Genomic DNA, 24,359 nt, shown 5'->3' with positions numbered 1-24,359 from the left:
ATCACAGGGCCGGGCATGTCTTTGCCCTTTGTGCTTCTACAACCGAGAGCTGCCCCCAGTTTGCGTGCTTGCACCCGCAGCTCCTGGATCCTATCTGGGGGCTGGACTGAAGTCCTTGCCCTGCCACTACCGGTCTGCGAGTCTGTGCCCAGTCCCCAGAGCAGGATGCTTTTGTGCTCTGGTGTTATATCACCTTCCTGGCGCCAGCTTATGGCAGCTCCCTCCCCCTTCTGTTTATCTTCTGATATCTGCCCGCAGAATCACGGCTCTGCCCTTCATACCTCGAGAATGCTGGAGATTTTCTGTTTGTAGAGATCCAGACATATATTCTTACATCTCAGGCTGATTTTGTGGGTGTTGAGAATGGTTTGGTAGATATCCAGCTAAATTCAGGGGACCAGTTGAAATAGGGTCCCCTACTCCCCTGCCATCTTGCCTCCCTCCTCTGCAGACAAGTAATTCTAAGGCCAGGGTCCAAACGAGGACTTCAGAGACTGTACGAATCCCCTGAAGTTATATGTTAGAGTCTGTATCTGTACATTTTTCTGTGGAGATGATCTTTCAGTAGATTCTCAAAAGAACTTATAACTCCACCGTATTAGACTTAGTTACCATCTCCTAACAAGCTGGGCCTAGCAGTGCAGATTACGCCCCACGGATCACTAAGATAAGGTTCAACATGAATACCTTTAGAGTAATTGCCCTTACTCATTTGCCCGTATCTCACAGCAGTCCTTCCTGCCTGCCACCCAAATTTCCTGCTTATCTTTCCAGGTAGCACAAACAATCTTCTTCAGCATCTGGAGCTTCCCTTAGAGAGGGTTCTTCAGCTCTCACGACCTGAGGCCAAGTTTCCTCACAGGTGACTCTTACAGGGTAAGAGAGCAAAGGCAGAAGAGGCTGTGGCAAGCTGCTTCCATTCCAGGGCCACAAAGGCTGTGCATCTATCTGACAGCTGAGTGAAATCTGCTCTGCCCCACCAGGCCCCACTTAGCTTACATCATTGTTTATCAGGATGGTTTTCTGCTTTTCAGTCACCATACCTTCATCCTCTTTATTTCCCATTGTTCTTTGGCTTCTGACCCCGGATGCTATGATCCTCCTGTTCCCTGTGTGGGCTGCTTCCTCCGGCTTAGCTGACTTACCACCACCTTTAACCCAGCACGAACCCAGGAAGTGATCCTCAGTGGTGTACCCACATTGCCTTCCACCCACTCCAAAGGCTTTTATTGTCCATATCCTCATTCTGGCACTGCATCACTCTGCTGTGAAGAGTTATGTAAATATTTCAGTCAGGGATTATATCTTCCCTTCCCTTCCTTAGATTTTAAACTTAAAAGAGGTTGAAAACTTTTATTTCCAAATTCTCTAAAGCACATAGTACAGTGCTATTCCCCAAATAAGTCTGATCATTTATTCTCTCTATAAAGAGAGAGAGAGAATATGTGTGGTGTGTGAGTGTGGTGTGTGTGTGTGTGCGCACACTGACTGCCACACACAAAATGTTGAATGAGTAGCCTTAGATATTTGGGGGAGGGGTAAGACAATAAAATTATTAATCTTTATTTGATGGGCAAGTAAGTCTTTATACCTATGTACTTTTATATGTAAGTGAACATCTTTATATCTGTGTGACTGGCTGTATTATTCTCTATGGTGTATATGTATGACTCTTCTAGAAATAGCAAATTCCATCCTAAACAGCTGATCTTACTTTTTCTGACTCATCTCCAGCAGTTGATTCTTCCCATTTATGCCCCAAACCTTCTTAACTTCCTCCCAGGAAAATTTAAAACCTGGCTGCAATCATGGTTTGGCAATCTCAATCACGTTGAAATGGTATTTAAAGCAAAAGTATGGACATGGGACAAACAGAAAAGGGGATCTACTTGTCAGAACAAGAAATAATCTATCCAAGCAATAAGGACAGAACTTAGGAAACTAAGAACAAGAAAAGATGGCAATACTGGCAAAGAAATGTATGTGATAAGGAAGTCAACTCAGTGTATATTCCCAGACTTCTGAGAACATGGAAGGTGATGAATAGGAAAATCAACACGTTCTTAAGGTGTTATCTAAGGAGCGGAGGATCCCTAAGATTCCTTCAAAGTATCTTCAAAGTCAAAATTATTTTCATAATAATAATACTCAGAGGGTATTTTCCTTTTTCGGTCTCATTCTCTCCGAAGTGCACAGCAAAGTAACCAACTATCCTGATTTAGCACTGAAAGTCCCATATCCTGGGAAGCCCACCAGTCCCCCACAGACTGGGCCATTTATCACCACAGACTGTATAAGAGGGTTTTCCAGAGGTTACAGGACAGGTAAGATTGCAGCAAACTGAATGTAGAAATATATAAGAGAATCCGAATATGTTGCCAGACATTAAAGAGACTTACGGAAACGTAAACTAAAACCACTCATCACCAATTTTTTCTCATTCTAAAAACATGTGTTGTTTTAAGAAAATATGTTACTTATGTTGACATATTGTGAGTTTATTATTACTTTCAAATGTTAAAAATGTTTTTGAATTCCTGTTTAAGTTTCTAATATGGTAAATATTAGTATATATAACCCACATAAACAAAAATTCTTTGGGACCCTTAGTAATTCTGAGAGTATAAAGACATAGTGAGACCAAAACGTTTGAAAACTGCTGAAAAATAATATATAAAATGCTTTCTTTTTTCTTTTCTGATACAATTAATCTCACTACATTACAGCAGGGTCCTCATTTATGAACAAACCTGTTCTGTCACTTTGGAGCATACCCTCTCGATGACCATGGGATTTGAAGGTTGAGTGGAAGGTCTCTAATTGCTTCTGAATGTTAACTGTGGCTACTTTGACAATATCAGCCGCCGAACCTTGGACTGTTGTGTTGATGGCCTGACGCTCAGCCTATGAAAAACAATAACAAAGGCTCCATCAGATACACCTACATAGTTTCATACCTGCTTTTAGTGTCCACAGATCAGTGCTCACATCTGTAATCAGACCGGAAATCTGGACCAACATGTGACCCAGGACATCAACTATTAAGCTGCCTCCTTAGAATAACAAGTAGAATGATTCAGGGCTCTAGATTCTGGGCTACCATCCACATGAGAACAGTCTAAATAGAAGAAGGTCAGATTGCTTCAGTCTAGAAATCTTCAACATTCTTGAATCAAAAACTGCGTTACACTTAAAATGTATTTAGTAGCTCAAAATTATTTCATAAACATGTATCATCAATGTTCTCATTGTTCTAAACTTCACTCTAAAAATCTATTCCTTAAAATACAATTCCTCTTACTCCTAAATAGATATAAGTAGAATATCATTCTTTGTGTTGTAAGGTAGAGTGTTCCAAGCACATCCTCCATACCTGTGGATTCTTGGTCCCAAGTAGTTTGGCCCCAGTGCATCTGGAGCCCTCTTGTATGAATCAGAGCTTTTTTATGGGCTTCTGGGGCTAATCATTAGCTGCTAATGAAAATGCAAACCCTAGATTCCTAGATATTAAGTTAGAACTTCCCCAAAACCATTGCCATGAACTTTTTGGCAGGCAACCATAAGTGACCATCCTAAGGCAGCAGGGATGGGCATCTGTGTTAATATTCAAGGTATAACCTATCCATGAATACCATATCTACTGTCCCAAAAGGTCTCAGAAAGTAGGAAAGGTGTACACACTGGAAGGATCTATGTAACTTGAGACTAGTTCCATGTCACCTGGGCTACAACCAACTCCTGGTATAGCAAATACTTGTTAAAGAGACAGACTTTCCCTTTTTCTTTTTATTGTATTGTCAGATGCTTATGAATCCACTCTAAACTCATTCAGTTGTCACTGTTTAAAGAGTGACTGAATTTCAGAGTTCTATTGACTCCTCTCCTTCTTGAAACCATAGGCCTCTTTGTAGTGGACTGTGTTATTGTTGCTCTTACTTGCTGCCCTGCCCATTGCCATGTGATTTCAAGTGTTGTTCACTCTAAAAGGTTGATCTTGACTTGTTTTGGTGACTGAAATGTGAATAAAATTGACATACAGCACCATCTACAGCATTTTAAGAGCTATCCAACATTGTCACAAAAAAAGGCTCATCCCAGACAGAGACTTTTCTTTCATTCTGAGTTCCAGAATGAGGAAAATATGGAGCAGAGCCACAGTCAACCCAGAGCTAAACTCAAACATGAATTAAAAATAAAGCTTCTTATTATAAGCCATTGAAATTTTGGGGTGGTTTTTACTGTGACATAAGCAAGCATAAAAATAAAACTAAGATATATACTTCACTCTCATACTTCCCTGAGTCTCTTCCAAAATAAAAAAACTTGGCAGTCTATGGGCTTCATGTCTCATAATCTCTGTGCCTTCATGACCAGAGCTTTTTCATTTACATTAAAAAACATGCTAATGGGAGATTAGGCCATTAGGACCAACCCTCCCACTATAACAATGGGAAAAGCTGGATAGAAAATGCCTCTTTGAATCAGATGGTTAAAAAAGAAATGGGAAATTATAGAACCAAGAGAGCTACAAGATAAAGAAAACCATGGAGGTGACCCTGGCATTGGAGGCCACATTTCCCCAGAGACATCAACAGAGTTCAGAAGAAACAGCTGAGAGAACCTCTAAGCCAACCTTGATGGTCTTAAGGGATCTGGGGAACAAATAGGGGGCAAGAAGTAGAAGTAGTACTGGTAAATCACCAAGTTGCCACCCCAAAACTAACACCCTAGGAAAAAAGATAAATTAGAAATAGTCTGGTCTTAACATCTTTGCTTTGAATCATTTCTATTCCTGAAATTGGATCAAAGTCATCCTAGAATGTTGGTCATTCTAGTCTCCTGCCAAAAGCAAATGTAAATCTTCTGAACAAAGGCAACATTATCATACAGGCTCCAAATTATACCCACAATCTTTCATAAACGACATTTGACACTCAATAAAAAATTACCAGGACAGCAAGAAGTTAAGACAATATAACTGTTTTTGTAGAAAACTAAAAAAAACAAAGGACAATAGAAACAGACTACAGGAATACAAGTTTGAGACTTATTAGAATATAGACTATTATCAAGTTTATTAGACTGTAAAATAAAGTTTAATATACTCAAGAAAATAAAAGACAAAATTGAATATTTCAGCAGAGAACCAAATACCCATAAAATAAGAGCAAAATGGAAACTCGAGAGCTAAAAAGTAAAAAATAACAGAACTTACTACAGCTTTGAAGTATATCGTGAAATCTGGGATTGTGATACCTCCATCTTGGTTCTTCTTTTTTTCAAGATTGTTTTAGCTATTCGGGGCCTTTTGTGGTTCCAAACAAATTTTAGGATTATTTATTCTAGTTCTGTGAAAAATGCTGTTGGTATTTTGATAGGGATTGCATTAATCTGTAGATTGCTTGGAGTAACACTACTCAGTATGGACATTTTAACAATATTTCTTCTTCTAATCCATAAGCATGGAATATCTTTCTTTCCATTTGTGTCACCTTCAATTTCTTTCATCAACATTTTATAGTTTTCAGAGTACAGGTGTTTCACCTTCTTGGTTTAGTTTATTTTTAGGTATTTTATTATTCTTGGTACAGTTGTAAATGGGATCATTTTCTTAATTCCTCTTTGTGCTAGCTACTTCATTATTAGTGAATAGAAACACAACAGATTTCTGTATATTAGTTTTGTATCTTGTCACTTTACTGAATTCATTTATCAGTTCTAGTAGTTTTTTGATAGGGTCTTTACAGTTTTCTATATATAGTATCATGTCATCTGCAAATGGTGAAAGTATTACTTCTTTCTTACCAACTTGGATGCCTTTTATTTCTTTTTCTTGTCTGATTGCTGTGGCTAGGACTTCCAGTACTATGTTGAATAAAAGTGGTGAGACTGGACATCCTTGTCTTGTTCCTGATCTTAGAAGAAAAGCTCTCAGTTTTTCACCACTGAATATGATGCTAGCTGTGGGTTTTTTCACATATGGCCTTTATTATGTTCAGGTATGTTCCCTCTAAACCCACACTGTTGGGAGTTTTTTGTTTTTGTTTTTGTTTTTAATGAATGGACATTGTAGTTTGTCAAAAAGATAAGAAATAACCAGTGTTGCTGAGGATGTGGAGAAAAAGGAACCCTCGTGCCCTATTGGTGGGACTGCAAATTGGTGCAGTCACTGTGGAAAACAGTATGGAGATTCCTCAAAAAAAAAAAAAAAATAGAATTACCATATGATCCAGTAATTCCACTACTGGGTATTTACCCAATAAAAACAAAAACAGATTCAAAAAGATATATGCACCCCTATGTTTATGCAGCATTATTTATAATAGCCGACATATAGAAGCAATCCAACTGTCCATCCATAGAAGAATGCATAAAGAACATGTGGTATAATTATACAATAGAACATCACTCGACCATAAGAAACAAATGAAATCTTGCCATTTGCAACAACACGGATGGACCTAGAAGGCATAACGCAAAGTGAAATAAGTCAGTCAGAGAAAGACAAATACCATATGATTTCATTCATATGTAGAATTTAAGAAATAAATGAACAAAGGAAAAAAAAAAAAAAGAACTGGTAGTTACCAGCCAGAGGGGATGGAGGGTGGGGGAATGAAATAGATAAAGGGAATTAAGAGTGCACTTATCTTAATGAGCACTGAGAAATGTATAGAATTTTTGAATCATTATATTGTATACCTGAAACTAATATAATACTGTATATTAATTATACTCCAATAAAAAAAAAAAGCTTCACTCTGTGCCAGGAAAAAAAAAAAAATTAAAGCACTTAAACAGTACCTTCTCTGTAGTTTGGTGTGTGTGTACAAGGGGTATAGTATTGATATGGAAGGAATATAAAGAATCCTTCTGGAGTTCTGGAAAAGTTCTATATCATTTAGAACGTAAAAGTTCAATAGTTGGGTTCAATAGCAAATTGAAGAACAAAATCAGTAAATTGAAAGATATGTTAGAAGAAAATATCCAGGGGGCATCTGGGTGCCTCAGTAGGTTACGCATCTGCCTTTGGCTCAGGTCATGATCTCAGGGTCCTGGGATCAAGCCCCATGTCGGGCTCCCTGCTTAGCAGGGAGTTTGCTTCTCCCTCTCCCTTCCCCTCTGTCCCTCATGCTGGCTTATTTGCTCTCTCTCTCAAATAAATAAAAAAAATCTTTAAAAACAGAAAAGTAAAAATTAAAAAAAAAATCCAGAATCAAGCAGAATGAAAAACAAACATGGAAAATACCAGAGGATATTAAACATAAGGATATTTTTTAAAAGGTTTAAAAATATCATAATAGGAGTCCCAGAAAGAAAGGAGAGAATGCAATGAAGCAATAATTAAAGAAGACATGACTAAGAATTTTCCAAAATCAACAAAAGATATCAAGTCACAGATTGGAAAAGGTCTTAACACCCTTAAAGGATCAATTAAACACACATATCTACACAGAGGCACATAAATTAAAAACATATACATACTTCGGTATATCACAGAAAATCTGCCAGAAACGAGACAGAAAGAAAAATACTGTATGGAAAGCAACTTAGAGAAGAAAGGCAGATTACATTCAAAGAAGAGACAGACCACCAGTGGGCAAACTACAGCCTTCAGGACAAATCTGGCCTAGCTTCCTCTGTAAGTAAGGTGTTATTGCAACACAATCCCACTCACTCATTTATGTACTGTCTCTGACCGTGCTGCACCACAAGAACAGAATTTAGCAGGTACGACTGAGACTCTACACCCTACATGCAAATATACAAGTGAGCTTACTTTATCGGACACAGGCGATATTAAAAACCTAAAGGGAAGTTCTACTTAGCAATAAATGTTTAAAATTTCCCTCTGAGATCAGAAAAGAGGCAAAGACACTATCACTACTTACATTCAACATCATCCTAGCTGGTAAGTCAAGCAAAAGTAATAAAAGGAATAAAGTTTGGAAAGATAGTTATAAAACTACTTTGCAGATGATAATTGTGAAGATAGAATATCTAAATGTACCTACAGATAAATTTTTGGAATTAGTAAGTAATATTGACAAGGCTTCTAGACAAAAGAAAAATAAAAACAATTATATTCCTATGGGCCAGCAGCAAAAGGTTAGAAAATATAAAAAAAGAAGAAAAAGAGTTAAAAAAAGATACCATTTGCAACAGCATCAAAGCTTTTCAAATACCTAGCTATAACTTTAATAAAAAACATATACGATCTCTTCCCCAAAATTATACATTGAGAGAATTTAAGAACTACAGACCTAAATAAATGGACAGATACATAATGTTCATGGATTAAAAAACTCAAGGGTATAAATATGTCCATTAAAACCACCTTGATTTAGGAACTCAAAGCAATCTCAAAAAAATTCCCAACAGAATTTTGTGTTTGTGTAGAAATTCACAAAGCTGTTTCTATAACTTATACGGAAATGCAAAGAACCAAGAACAGAGAAATATTCTTGAAAAACAAAAGAACAAGGTAAGAAGACTTACTTTACCATGTATCAAAACATCTTACAAGGAGTAGAGTTAAGATGGAGGAGGAGTAGGGGACCCCTTTTTCAGCCGGTCCCCTGAGTCGAGCTGGATAGGTACCAGACCAGCCTGAACATCCACGGAATCAGCCCGAGACGCAGGAAGATACATCTGGATCTCTACAAATGAACATCTCCAGCGCTGAGTATTGAGGTACGAAGCGGGGAGCCGTGAAACCGCGCACAGATATTGGAAGATAAACGGAAGGGGGAGGGAGCCGCCGCATTTGGGTGCCGGGAAGCGGAGGCCACCTGCACGGGGGAGCGGGCGGACTCGTGGACCAGCACCCAAGAGACAGCAGACTGAGACCGTGAGCCGGGGAGCGTGCGCCACCAGACTGAAACGGAGTTCCGGTGTGCTCACTGGATCCAGACTGACACGGGGAGCTCCGGGAGCATGCAGGGTCGACTGGCGGCTGGCGGTGTTAGACACAAAGGACAGAGACGCACCAGCCCTGGAAGTGAGGGCTGGGACGCCGGGTGTGGGGCGCACATCCCGGGACTGCAGGGTTGAGCAGCACCAGCAGAAACAGAGTTAAAGTGGCCAGAACATCAGTGGAGAACGGTCCGCAATCCCTCTGTTCTGAGACAGAGGCTGAGATTCGGCCACTGCTGCTCTGACTCTCAGAAAGGCACAGCAAACCGCCAGGGAAAGCCGCCAGAGAACAAAAGCCTGGAAATACCAGCTCACAGTGTGCCCATCCCGATCCCCAATCGCAGGGCACACGGAGACTCTACCAAAACAGGGTTGCCTGAGTATCGGAGTGGCAGGCCCCTCCCCCAGATGGCAGGCTGAAAAATCAAGAAGCCCACATCCCTAAGATCCCTATAAAACAAGGGCGCACGGCCTGGGTCCCGGTCAATAATTTGGGCTCTGGACAACCCCACAACCTCTCATCAGAATGACGAGAAGGAGAAATCCCCCCCAGCAAAGACAAGACAATGAGTCTGTGGCCTCTGCCATAGAACTAATGGATATGGATATAACCAAATTATCAGAAATGGAATTTCAGAGTAACAATGGTCAAGATGATGTGTAGACTTGAAAAAGTATTAACGAAAATGTTAATGAGAATATAGAATCTCTATGGGCAGAAATGAGAACGAATCAGGCAGAAATTAAAAATTCTATGAGCCAAATGCAGTCAAAACTAAAGGCTCTGGGAGGAGTTAAGATGGCGGAGGAGTAGGAGACACCGTTTTCAGCCGGTCCTCCGAGTCGAGCTGGATAGGTACCAGACCAGCCTAAACAACCACGGAACCAGCCTGAGATGCAGGAAGACGCATCTGGATCTCTACAAATGAACATCTCCAGCGCTGAGTATTAAGGTACGAAGCGGGGAGCCATGAAACTGTGCACAGATATCGGAAGATAAACGGAAGGGGGAGGGAGCCGCCGCGTTCGGGTGCCGGGAAGCGGTAGCCACTTGCACGGGAGAGCGGGCGGGGCTCACGGTCGGCACCCGCAAAACAGCAGACTGAGACCGTGAGCCGGGTGCGCGCGCCACCAGGCATCTCGCGGAACCCCGGAATCCTGGTGCGCTCACTGGATCCAGACTGAGACCGGGAGATCCAGGAGCGCGCGCGGGGCGGCTGGCGGCTGGCGGCATTAGAAACACAAAGGACAGAGATGCGCCGGCCCTGGAAGTGAGGGCTGGGACGCCGGGTGTGGGGCGCACATCCCGGGACGCTGCAGGGTTGAGCAGCACCAACAGAAACAGAGTTAAAGTGGCCAGAACATTAGTAGAGAACGGGCCGCAATCCTTCTGTTCCGTGACAGAGGCTGAAATTTGGCCGCTGCTGCTCTGACTCTCAGAAGAGGCACAGCAAACCGCCAGGGAAAGCCGCCAGAGAACAAAAGCCTGGAAATACCGGCTCAGGGAGTGCCCATCCCCATCCCCCCTCGCAGGGGACACGGAGACTCTACCCAAACAGGGCTGCCTGAGTATCGGCGCGGCAGGCCCCTCCCCCAGAACACAGAAGGCAGGCTGAAAAATCAAGAAGCCCACAACCCGGGCGCCTGGGTGGCGCAGTCATTGAGCGCCTGCCTTCGGCTTAGGGCGTGATCCCAGCATTCCGGAAAGGAGTCCCTCATCAGGCTCCTCTGCTGGGAGCCTGCTTCTTCCTCTCCCACTCCCCTGCTTCTGTTCCCTCTCTCGCTGGTTGGCTGCCACATAAATATATAAAATCTTTAAAGAAGAAGCCCACATCCCTAAGATCCCTATAAAACAAGGGGCACGGCCTGGGACCCAGTCAATAATTTGGGCTCTGGAAACCCCGCAACCTCTCTTCATCAGAATGACAAGAAGGAGAAGCCCCCCCCAGCAAAGAAAAGACAGTGAGACTGTGGCCTCTGCCACAGAAATAATGGATATGGATGTAACCAAATTATCAGAAATGGAATTCAGAGTAACGATGGTCAAAATGATGAGTAGAATTGAAAAAAGTATAAACGAAAAGGTTACTGAGAATATAGAATCCCTAAGGACAGAAATGAGAGCGAATCTGACAGAAATTAAAAATTCTATGAGCCAAATGCAGGCAAAACTAGAGGCTCTGACAGCCAGGGTCACAGAAGCAGAGGAACGGGTTAGTGAATTGGAGGATGGGTTAATAGAGGAAAAAATGAAAATAGAAGATGGTCTTAAAAAAATCCACGCCCACGAATGTAGGTTACGGGAGATTACTGACTCAATGAAACGATCCAATGTTAGAATCATCGGCATCCCCGAGGGGGTGGAGGAAAACAGAGGTCTAGAAGAGATATTTGAACAAATTGTAGCTGAAAACTTCCCTAATCTAGCAAGGGAAACAAACATTCGTGTCCAAGAGGCAGAGAGGACCCCTCCCAAGCTCAACCACGACAAACCTACGCCATGTCACGTCATAGTGCATTTCGCAAATATTAGATGCAAGGATACAGTATTGAAAGCGGCCAGGGCAAAGAAATTTCTCACGTACCAAGGCTAAAGCATCAGAATTACGTCAGACCTGTCTACACAGACCTGGAATGAGAGAAAGGGTTGGGGGAGCATATTTAAAGCTCTTTCAGAGAAAAACATGCAGCCAAGGATCCTTTATCCAGCAAGACTGTCATTCAGAATTGATGGAGAAATAAAGACATTTCAGAATCGCCAGTCACTAACCAATTTTGTAACTACGAAACCAGCCCTACAGGAGATATTACGGGGGGTTCTATAAAAGTAAAAAGGCCCCAAGAGTGATACAAAACAGAAAGTCACAGCCAATACAAAAAAAGACTTTACTGGCAACATGGCAACATTAAAATCATATCTCTCAGTAATCAGTCTTAATGTAAATGGTTTGAACCATCCCATAAACGCCACAGGGTTGCAGATTGGATAAAAAGAAATGACCCATCCATTTGCTGTCTACAAGAGACTCATTTCAAACCCAAAGATGCATTCAGACTGAGAGTAAGGGGATGGAGTACCATCTTTCACGCAAATGGTCCTCAAAAGAAAGCTGGGGTAGCAATTCTCATATCAGATAAATTGGATTTTAAACTACAGACTATAGTTAGAGACGCAGAAGGGCACTATATTATTCTTAAGGGAAGTATTCAACAAGTGGATATGACAATTATAAATATATATGCCCCCAACAGGAGAGCAGCAAGATACACAAGCCAACTCTTATCCAGAATAAAGAGACATATAAATGAAAATACATTAATAGTAGGGGACCTCAACACTCCACTATCAGAAATAGACAGAACACCCTGGCAAAAACTAAGCAAAGAATCAAAGGCTTTGAATGCCATACTCGACGAGTTCGACCTCATAGATATATATAGAACACTACACCCCAGAACCAAAGAATACTCATTCTATTCTAATGCCCATGGAACATTCTCAAGAATAGACCATGTTCTGGGACACAAAACAGGTCTCAACCGATACCAAAAGATTGAAATTATCCCCTGCATATTCTCAGACCACAACGCTCTGAAATTGGAACTCAACCACAAGGAAAAATTTGGAAGAAACTCAAACACTTGGAGACTAAGAACCATCCTGCTCAGGAATGACTCGATAAACCAGGAAATCAAAAATCAAATTAAACAATTTATGGAGACCAATGAGAATGAAAATACAACAGTCCAAAACCTATGGGATACTGCAAAGGCAGTCCTAAGGGGGAAATACATAGCCATCCAAGCCACACTCAAAAGAATAGAAAAATCTAAAATGCAGTTTTTATATTCTCACCTCAAGAACCTGGAACAGCAACAGAGGGACAGGCCTAATCCACGCACGAGGAAGCAGTTGACCAAAATTAGAGCTGAAATCAATCAAGCAGAAACCAGAAGTACAGTAGAGCAGATCAACAGGACTAGAAGCTGGTTCTTTGAGAGAATCAATAAAATTGACAGACCACTGGCAAGACTTATCCAAAAGAAAAGAGAAAGGACCCAGATTATTAAAATTATGAATGAAAAAGGAGAGGTCACGACGAGCACCATTGAAATTGGAAGGATTATTAGAAATTTTTATCAACAGCTATATGCCAATAAACTAAGCAATCTGGAAGAGATGGAATCCTTCCTGGAAACCTATAAACTACCAAGATTGAAACCGGAAGAAATTGATTCCTTAAACAGGCCAATTAATTATGAAGAAATTGAGTCAGTGATAAACAACCTTCCAAATAACAAAACTCCAGGCCCGGACGGTTTTCCTGGGGAATTCTACCAAACATTCAAAGAAGAAATAATACCTATTCTCCTAAAGCTATTTCAAAAAATAGAAACAGAAGGAAAGCTACCAAACTCATTCTATGAGGCCAATATTACCTTGATCCCCAAACCAGGCAAAGACCCCCTCAAAAAGGAGAATTACAGACCGATTTCCCTAATGAATATGGACGCCAAAATCCTCAACAAGATACTTGCTAATAGAATCCAACAGTACATTAAAAGGATTATCCATCACGATCAAGTGGGATTCATACCTGGGATGCAAGCGTGGTTCAATATTCGCAAATCAATCACCGTGATACATCATATCAACAAGAAAAGACTCAGGAACCATATGATCCTCTCAATCGATGCCGAAAAAGCATTTGACAAAATACAGCATGCTTTCCTGATTAAAACCCTTCAGAGTGTAGGAATAGAAGGTACATTTCTCAATCTCATAAAAGCCATCTATGAAAAGCCTACTGAAAATATTATTCTCAATGGAGAAAAGCTGGAAGCCTTTCCCTTAAGATCAGGAACTCGACAAGGATGCCCACTCTCGCCACTATTATTCAACATAGTACTAGAAGTCCTTGCAACAGCAATCAGACGACAAAAAGGGATCAAAGGTATTCAAATTGGCAAAGAAGAAGTCAAAATGTCTCTCTTTGCAGATGACATGATACTCTATATGGAAAACCCAAAAGAAGCCACTCCCAAATTATTAGAAGTTATAGAGCAATTCAGTAACGTGGCAGGATACAAAATAAATGCTCAGAAATCAGTTGCTTTCTATACACGAATAACGAGACCGAAGAAAGAGAAATTAGGGAATCCATCCCATTTACAATAGCACCAAAAACCATACGTTACCTTGGAATTAACTTAACCAGAGACGTAAAGGACCTATATTCTAGAAACTATAAATCCCTCTTGAAAGACATTGAGGAAGACATAAAAAGATGGAAAGATATTCCATGCTCATGGATTGGAAGAATTAACATAGTTAAAATGTCCATGCTACCCAGAGCAATCTACACTTTCAATGCTATCCCGATCAAAATACCAAGGACATTTTTCAAAGAACTGGAACAAACAGTCCTTAAATTTGTATGGAAACAGAAAAGGCCCCGAATCTCCAAGGAACTGTTGAAAAGGAAAAACAAAGCTGGGGGCATCACAATGCCGGATTTTGAGCTGTACTACAAAGCTGTGATCACAAAGACAGCATGGTACTGGCACAAAAACGACACATAGACCAATGGAACAGAATAGAGAGCCCAGAAATGGACCCTCGGCTCTTTGGGCAACTAATATTTGATAAAGCAGGAAAAAACATCCGGTGGGAAAAAGACAGTCTCTTCAATAAATGGTGCTGTGAAAATTGGACAGCTACATGCAAAAGAATGAAACTTGACCACTATCTCACACCATACACAAAAATAAACTCCAAATGGATAAAGACCTCAATGTGAGACAGGAATCTATCAAAATTCTAGAGGAGAACATAGGCAACAACCTCTACGACATCGGCCAAAGCAACCTTTTTCATGACACATCCCCAAAGGCAAGAGAAACAAAAGATAAAATGAATTTATGGGACTTCATCAAGATTAAAAGTTTCTGGGGCTCCTGGGTGGCACAGCGGTTAAGCGTCTGCCTTCGGCTCGGGGCGTGATCCTGGCGTTATGGGATCGAGCCCCACATCAGGCTCCTCCGCTATGAGCCTGCTTCTTCCTCTCCTGCTCCCCCTGCTTGTGTTCCCTCTCTCGCTGGCTGTCTCTATCTCTGTCAAATAAATAAATAAAATCTTTAAAAAAAAAAAAAAGATTAAAAGTTTCTGCACAGCCAAGGAAACAGTCAGAAAAACTAAGAGGCAGCCCACGGAATGGGAGAATATATTTGCAAATGACACTACAGATAAAGGACTGGTATCCAAGATCTACAAAGAACTTCTCAAACTCAATACACGAGAAACAAATAAACAAATAAAAAAATGGGCAGAAGATATGAACAGACACTTTTCCAATGAAGACATACAAATGGCTAACAGACACATGAAAAAATGTTCAAAATCATTAGCCATCAAGGAAACTCAAATCAAAACCACACTGAGATACCACCTTACGCCAGTTAGAATGGCAAAAATAGACAAGGCAAGAAACAACAATTGTTGGAGAGGATGTGGAGAAAGGGGATCCCTCCTACATTGTTGGTGGGAATGCAAGTTGGTACAGCCACTCTGGAAAACAGTGTGGAGGTCCCTTAAAAAGTTAAAAATTGAGCTACCCTATGATCCAGCCATTGCACTACTGGGTATTTACCCCAAAGATACAGACGTAGTGAAGAGAAGGGCCATATGCACCCCAATGTTCATAGCAGCAATGTCCACAATAGCTAAATTGTGGAAGGAGCCGAGATGCCCTTCAACAGATGACTGGATTAAGAAGTTGTGGTCCATATATACAATGGAATATTACTCAGCTATCAGAAAGAACGAGTTCTCAACATTTGCTACAACATGGACGGCACTGGAGGAGATAATGCTAAGTGAAATAAGTCAAGCAGAGAAAGACAACTATCATATGATTTCTCTCATCTATGGAACATAAGAACTAGGATGATCAGTAGGGGAAGAAAGGGATAAAGAAAGGGGGGGTAATCAGAAGGGGGAATGAAACATGAGAGACTATGGACTATGAGAAACAAACTGAGGACTTCAGAGGGGAGGGGGGTGGGGGAATGGGATAGACCGGTGATGGGTAGTAAGGAGGGCACGTATTGCATGGTGCACTGGGTGTTATACACAACTAATGAATCATCGAGCCTTACATCGGAAACCGGGGATGTACTGTATGGTGACTAACATAATATAATAAAAAATCATTAAAAAAAAAAAAAAAAAAAAACTAAAGGCTCTGACGGCCAGGGTGAATGAGGCAGAAGAAGGTATCAGCGAACTGGAGGATGGGTTAGTAGAAGAGAAAACTAAAATAGAATCTGGACTTAAAAAAATCCACGCCCACGAATGTAGGTTACGGGAGATTACTGGCTCAATGAAACGTTCCAATGTCAGAATCATCGGCATCCCCGAGGGGGTGGAGAAAAACAGAGGTCGAGAAGAGATATTTGAACAAATTGTAGCTGAAAACTTCCCTAATCTAGCAAGGGAAACAAACATCCGTGTCCAAGAGGCAGAGAGGACCCCTCCCAAGCTCAACCACGACAAACCTACGCCACGTCACATCATAGTGCATTTCGCAAATATTAGATCCAAGGATACAGTATTGAAAGCAGCCAGGGCAAAGAAATTTCTCACATACCAAGGCAAAGGTATCAGAAGTATGTCAGACCTGTCTACACAGACCTGGAATGAGAGAAAGGGTTGGGGGGGGGCATTTTTAAAGCTCTTTCAGAGAAAAAAATGCAGCCAAGGATCCCTTATCCAGCAAGGCTGTCATTCAGAATTGATGGAGAGATAAAGACCTTCCAGAATCGCCAGTCATTGACCAATTTCATATCCACGAAACCAGCCCTACAGAAGATATTAAGGGGGGGGGGTTCTATAAAGGTAAAAAGGCCCCAAGAGTGATACAGAACAGAAAGTCACAATCGACAGAAACAAAAACTGTACTGACAACACGGCATCATTAAAATCATATCTCTCGATATTCAGTCTCACTGTAAATGGCCTTATGCTCCCATAAAATGCCACAGGGTTGCAAATTGGATAAAAAGACATGACCCATCCATTTGCTGTCTACAAGAGACTCATTTTGAACCTAAAGATACATCCAGACTGAAAGTAAAGGGATGGAATACCATCTTTCACGCCAATGGACCTCAAAAGAAAGCTGGGATAGCAATTCTCATATCAGACAGATGGGATTTTAAACTAAAGACTATAGTTAGAGACACAGAAGGGCACTATATTATTCTTAAAGGATGTCCAACAAGTGGATATAAAATTATAAATATATATGCCCCCAACAGGGGAGCAGCAAGATACACAAGCCCACTCTTAACCACAATAAAGAGACATATAGATAAAAATACGTTAATAGAAGGGGACCTTAACACTCCACTATCAGAAATAGAACACCCATGCAAAAAATCGACAAAGAAACAAGGGCTTTGAATGCCATACTCAACGAGTTGGACCTCATAGATATATATAGAACACTACACCCCAGAACCAAAGAATACTCATTCTATTCTAATGCCCATGGAACATTCTCAAGAATAGACCATGTTCTGGGTCACAAAACAGGTCTCAACCAATACCAAAAGACTGAAATTATTCCCTGCATATTCTCAGACCACAATGCTCTGAAATTGGAACTCAACCACAAGGAAAAATTTGGAAGAAACTCAAACACTTGGAGACTAAGAACCATCCTGCTCAGGATTGATTTGATAAACCAGGAAATCAAAAATCAATTTAAACAATTTATGGAGACCAACGAGAATGAAAACACAATGGTCCAAAACCTATGGGATACTGCAAAGGCAGTCCTAAGGGGGAAATACATAACCATCCAAGCCTCACTCAAAAGAATAGAAAAATCTAAAATGCAGTTTTTATATTCTCACCTCAAGAACCTGGAACAGGAACAGAAGGACAGGCCTAATCCATGCACGAGGAAGCCGTTGACCAAGATTAGAGCAGAAATCAATGAATTAGAAACCAGGAGTACAGTAGAGCAGATCAACAGAAGTAGAAGCCGGTTCTTTGAGAGAATCAATAAAATTGACAGACCGCTGGCAAGAGTTATCCAAAAGAATAGAGAAAGGACCCAAATTAATAAAATTATGAATGAAAAAGGAGAGGTCACAACCGACACCAATGAAATTGGAAGGATTATTAGAAACTTTTATCAAGAGCTTTATGCCAATAAATTAAGCAATCTGGAAGAGATGGAGGCCTTCCTGGAAACCTATAAACTACCAAGACTGAAACAGGAAGAAATTGATTTTTTAAACAGGCCAAATCATTATGAAGAGATTGAGTCAGTGATAAACAACCTTCCAAAAAACAAAACTCCAGGCCCGGATGGTTTTCCTGGGGAATTCTACCAAACATTCAAAGAAGAAATAATACCTATTCTCCTAAAGCTATTTCAAAAAATAGAAACAGAAGGAAAGCTACCAAACTCATTCTATGAGGCCAATATAACCTTGATCCCCAAACCAGGCAAAGACCCCATCAAAAAGGAGAATTATACACCGATTTCCCTAATGAATATGGACGCCAAAATCCTCAACAAGATCCTTACTAATAGAATCCAACAGTACATTAAAAGGATTATCCATCATGACCGAGTGGGATTCATCCCTGGGATGCAAGGGTGGTTCAACATTCACAAATCGATCGAAGTCTTAGATTTTATCCAGAAAGAAAAATTCAAAAATCATATGATTCTCTCAATAGATGCAGAAAAAGCACTTGACAAAATACAGCATCCTTTCCTGATTAAAACCCTTCAGAGTGTAGGGATAGAGGGTACATTCCTCAATCTCATAAAAACTATCCATGAAAAGCCTACAGCAAATATCATTCTCAATGGGGAAAAGCTGAAAGCCTTTCCCGTAAGATCAGGAACACGAATGCCCACTCTCACCACTATTATTCAACATAGTACTAGAAGTCCTTGCAACAGCAATCAGACAACAAAAAGGGATCAAAGGTATCTAAACCGGCAAAGAAGTCAAAATGTCTCTCTTCGCAGATGACATGATACTTTATATGGAAAAGCCAAAAGAATCTACTCCCAAACTATTAGAAGTTATAGAGCAATTCAGTAATGTGGCGGGATACAAAATCGATGCTCAGAAATCAGTTGCATTTCTATACACGAATAACGAGCCCGAGGAAAGAGAAATTAGGGAATCCAACCCATTTACAATAGCACCAAAAACCATATGTTACCTTGGAATTAACTTAACCAGAGACGTAAAGGACCTATATTCTAGAAACTATAAATCACTCTTGAAAGACATTAAGACACAAAAAGATGGAAAAATATTCCATTCTCATGGATCAGAAGAATTAACATAGTGAAAATGTCCATGCTACCCAGAGCAATCTACACTTTCAATGCTATCCCGATCAAAACACCGAGGACATTTTTCAAAGAACTGGAACAAATAGTCCTTAAATTTGTATGGAACCAGAAAAGGCCCCGAATCGCCAAGGAACTGTTGAAAAGGAAAAACAAAGCTGGGGGCATCACAATGCCGGATTTCGAGCTGTACTACAAAGCTGTGATCACAAAGACAGCATGGTACTGGCACAAAAACAGACACATAGACCAATGGAACAGAATAGAGAACCCAGAAATGGACCCTCGGCTCTTTGGGCAACTAATCTTTGACAAAGCAGGAAAAAACATCTGGTGGAAAAAAGACAGTCTCTTCAATAAATGGTGCTGGGAAAATTGGACAGCTACATGCAAAAGAATGAAACTTGACCGATCTCTCACACCTATACACAAAGATAAACTCCAAATGGATGAAAGACCTCGATGTGAGACAGGAATCCATCAAAATCCTAGAGGAGAACATAGGCAGCAACCTCTACGACATCGGCCAAAGCAACCTTTTTCATGACACATCTCCAAAGGCAAGAGAAACAAAAGATAGAATGAACTTGTGGGACTACATCAAGATAAAAAGCTTCTGCACAGCCAAGGAAACAGTCAAAAAAACTAAGAGGCAGCCCACGGAATGGGAGAAGGTATTTGCGAATGATGCTACAGATAAAAGACCGGTATCCAAAATCTACAAAGAACTTTCAAACTCAATACATGAGAAACAAATAAACAAATAAAAAAATGGGCAGAAGATATGAACAGACACTTTCCCAATGAAGACATACAAATGGCTAACAGACACATGAAACAATGTTCAAAATCATTAGCCATCAGGGAAATTCAAATCAAAACCACACTAAGATACCACCTTATGCCAGTTAGAATGGCAAAAATTGACAAGGCAAGAAATAACAATTGTTGGAGAGGATGTGGAGAAAGGGGATCCCTCCTACATTGTTGGTGGGAATGCAAGTTGGTACAGCCACTCTGGAAAACAGTGTGGAGGTCCCTTAAAAAGTTAAAAATTGAGCTACCCTATGACCCAGCCATTGCACTATTGGGTATTTACCCCAAAGATACAGACGTAGTAAGAGAAGGGCCATATGCACCCCGATGTTCATAGCAGCATTGTCCACAATAGCTAAATCGTGGAAGGAACCGAGATGCCCTTCAACAGATGACTGGATTAAGAAGTTGTGGTCCATATATACAATGGAATATTACTCAGCTATCAGAAAGAACGAATTCTCAACATTTGCTGCAACATGGACGGCACTGAGGAGATAATGCTAAGTGAAATAAGTCAAGCAGAGAAAGACAATTATCATATGATTTCTCTCATCTATGGAACATAAGAACTAGGAAGATCGGTAGGGGAAGAAAGGGATAAAGAAAGGGGGGTAATCAGAAAGGGGAATGAACCAGGAGAGACTATGCACTCTGGGAAACAAACTGAGGGTTTCAGAGGGGAGGGGGGTGGGGGAATGGGATAGACTGGTGATGGGTAGTAAGGAAGGCACGTATTGCATGGTGCACTGGGTGTTATACGCAACTAATGAATCATTGAACTTTACATCGGAAACCATGGATGTACTGTATGGTGACTAACGTAATAAAAAAAGAAAGAAAAGACATCTTACAAAGTTGCATCACGAAGGCAGTGTGGCACTGTCTAAAGGATCAACAGATACAACAGACAAAAATAATGTGTCCAAAAACAGACATATCCATATTTGGAAATATAATTTGTGGCAAGGGTGGCACTGAAAAGTAGTGGGGGGAAAGCTCAGTCTTTTCAATAAATAGCGACAAATGTATATCCTTCAGTGGGGAGGTGAAAGACCTTGACCCTCAGGCTCTCAGAATACATAAAAACCAGTTCCTGGTTAATTGTAGATATAAATGTATATGGCAAAATCAAAAGCTCTGAGAGAATATTTTTTTTTTTAAAGATTTTATTTATTTATTCGACAGAGATAGAGACAGCCAGCGAGAGAGGGAACACAAGCAGGGGGAGTGGGAGAGGAAGAAGCAGGCTCATGGCAGAAGAGCCTGATGTGGGGCTCGATCCCGTAATGCTGGGATCACGCCCTGAGCCGAAGGCAGACGCTTAACCGCTGTGCCACCCAGGCGCCCCTGAGAGAATATTTTCTTGACATTGGGGTAGAGAAAACTTTGTTAAACAGATCAAGGAAAATACAACAATAATACAAAAGACTGATAAATCCACATAAGCAAAGGGCTCATATCTGGAATATATAAAGGACTCTCATAAATCGGTTAAAAAACAGACAACTCAAAAAAAAAAAAAAAAAAGACACTTAAATAGACCCTCCACAAAAGAAGATATCCAAATGGTCAATAAACAAAAAAAGGAGCTCAATATCACTAGTCATCAGGGAAAGGCAAATTAAAAGCACGGTGAGGTTACCAGAATGGCTAGAATTAAAAAGACCGATGATATCAAACAATGGCAAAAATGTAGATAAACAGAGCTGATGGCAATGTTAACTGGGATAACCACTTTGTAAAACTACCAGGCAGTATATTCTAAAGGTATAAATGTGCTTATTCTATGACTCAGCAATTCCACTCTAAAGGTAATGAAGTTGGGTGTATATGTTCACCAAAAGACACATTCAAGAATGTTTAGAAGCCCTCAGTTTGTTTCCCAGAGGGCTTCAGAGGGGAGGGGGTCGGAGACTGGGATAGGCCGGTGATGGGTAGTAAGGAGGGCACGTATTGCATGGTGCACTAGGTGTTATACACAAATAATGAATCATGGAACACTACATCAAAAACTGGGGATGTACTGTATGGTGACTAACATAACAAAATAAAAATTATTAAAAAAAAAAGAATGTTTAGCAGCTTTATTAATGATAGCTAAAACCTGGAAATAGTCAAATGTCTGCCAACTGTTGGTATGTCCCCACAATGTCAGTTAAATAAAGACATGCACTATAGCTGCAGATGCCACTAATGAATCTCACAGATCTATATTTGAGTGAAAAATTCAGACCCAAGAGTACCTATGGTACGGTTACACTTCAATAAAATTCAAATTCATACAAAACTAACCTATAGTTTTATGTGTGTGCTGGGGTGGGAAGGGATAGTATTGATTTGGAGGGAACATAAAGAAGCCTTCTGGGTGTTGGAAAAGTTCTTTATCAGTACTGGGACGGTGGTTATATGGGTATACACATGTAAAACTTCCAGCTTTATACTTAAGATTTGCACCCTTTACTGCACATGTTAAAATAAAAATTCTACGAATAAACCAAATTAATTTCCTCTCCTCATCTAAAGTTACTGATAAGAATGAAAAGGCCAGACACAGTGTGGAAGAGAATATTTTCCAAACATGTAATCAATACTGAGCTTCTACATATAAGAAAAAGACAGGGGGTGTTGGGTGGCTCAGTTGGGTAGGTGTCTACCTTCAGCTCAGGTCATCATCCCAGGGTCCTGGAATAGAGCCCCACATCCGGCTACCTGCTCTGGAAGTCTGCTTCTCCCTCTCCCTTTGCCCTTCCCCCCACTGTTTGTGCTCTCACACTTGCTCTCTCTTACACTCTCTCTCTCAAATAAATAAAATCTTTAAAAAAGAAAAAGACAACTCAACAACAAAAGCTGAACAAGAAAACTTGAAAAAGTACTTTGCCAAGAAAAAATAACTAATAAATATTTGTTAAGTTGCTTTACCTCATTAGCATTCAAGAAAATGCAAAGTAAAACTAACAAGATACTACTTTAAACCCACCAGAATAGATCAAATTATATCATCATAATAGCAAATGTTGGCAAGAATACAGAGCAGTGAGAACTTGCACACACTTCTGATAAGACGACGATGCTACAACCACCATAAGAAACCATTTGGCTTTATCTACTAAAACTGAAGAAGCAGCAATTCTATGTCTAGCTCTTTATCAAACATAAATGGAAACATACGGACACCAAGGACCCTGGACAAGAATTTTCAAACCAGCAAGATTCATAATAACTCCAAATTGGGACGCCTGGGTGGCTCAGTTGGTGAAGCATCTGCCTGCAGCCCAGGCCACGATCCCAGGGTCCTGGGATTGAGTTCTGCATCAGGTTCTCTGTTCAGTGGGGAGTCTGCTTCTGCCTCTGCCTCTGTCCCTCCCCCTGGCTCGTGTTCTCTCTCTCATGTTCTCTCTCTCTCTCTTTTGCTCTCTCTCAAATAAATAAATAAATTTTTTTTAAAAAACAAAAAAACTCCAAACTGGTAACCTAAATGCCCGTCAATGGAAAATGGATAAACTGTGATATATCCACATAAGAGAATACACTATAATACAATATAGTAAAAAACAAGTACTCCAAGGGAAACATGAATGACTTACCTATGCAATTTTGAGTGAAAGAAGCTAGACGCAAGAATACATACAGATGATGTAGAGAGAGGTCAAAAATACATAAAACTATAGGCTTAGAAAGGATGATAGCGATTATTTCTGGGCCGGCTGTGGGTAGTGATTAGGAACCATCAAGGGACTTTCTGAGGTGCTGACAGTATCCTATTTGACTTGAGTGGTGGTTACACAGGTGTAGCTCTGTGATAATTTACTGAAATTTACATTTGTTTCCTGTACTTTCCCTATGTATATTTTTCAATACCATAAAGGTTTAAACAAAAAGTAAAGCCAAACCAAAACAAAACAAAAAATTAAGTCTGTTATGTTTATTCATAATTCAGAGAGTTGGAATTTTCTTTTTTTCTCAGCAACAACATAATGAATCAGTTAGCTGTGACTCCTAAGGATTTGGCATGAAAAGCCTTACTCTCACTTCTTTAGGTGCAAAAATACTGATTTTCAAAAACTTACAAGGTTCATTTACATTAATAACTCTATCTGCCATTTTTCATAATGTAAATTCCAGGAAACAAACTCCTGTTATATCAAGTCTAAATTTTTCAGCCTGCCATTAAAAGCCTTCCACTAGCTGGCTCCATCTGACCAGTAGAAAATTTTCCCTAAGTGACAACTCATTTTG

General features: G+C 40.4%; 1 protein-coding gene across 2 annotated transcripts in view; it reads right to left on the bottom strand.

Moving 5' to 3' along the window:
- The window catches only part of POLQ (DNA polymerase theta), a 126,476-nt gene that overhangs the window by 3,570 nt on the left and 98,547 nt on the right, over positions 1-24,359 (bottom strand). For both annotated transcript variants that reach the window (XM_045812678.2, XM_045812679.2), the window contains one exon: positions 2,751-2,904. In XM_045812678.2, coding sequence (XP_045668634.2) covers positions 2,751-2,904 — 154 coding nt within the window. The remainder of the gene's footprint in view (positions 1-2,750; positions 2,905-24,359) is intronic.

Source organism: Ursus americanus, chromosome 4 (genome assembly GCF_024610735.1).
Source record: "Ursus americanus isolate L20-20 chromosome 4, mUrsAme1.1.p, whole genome shotgun sequence".
NCBI lineage: Eukaryota > Metazoa > Chordata > Mammalia > Carnivora > Ursidae > Ursus > Ursus americanus.
The sequence above is the reverse complement of the archived record's forward strand: the minus strand, read 5'-3'. Positions and strand labels throughout refer to the sequence as shown.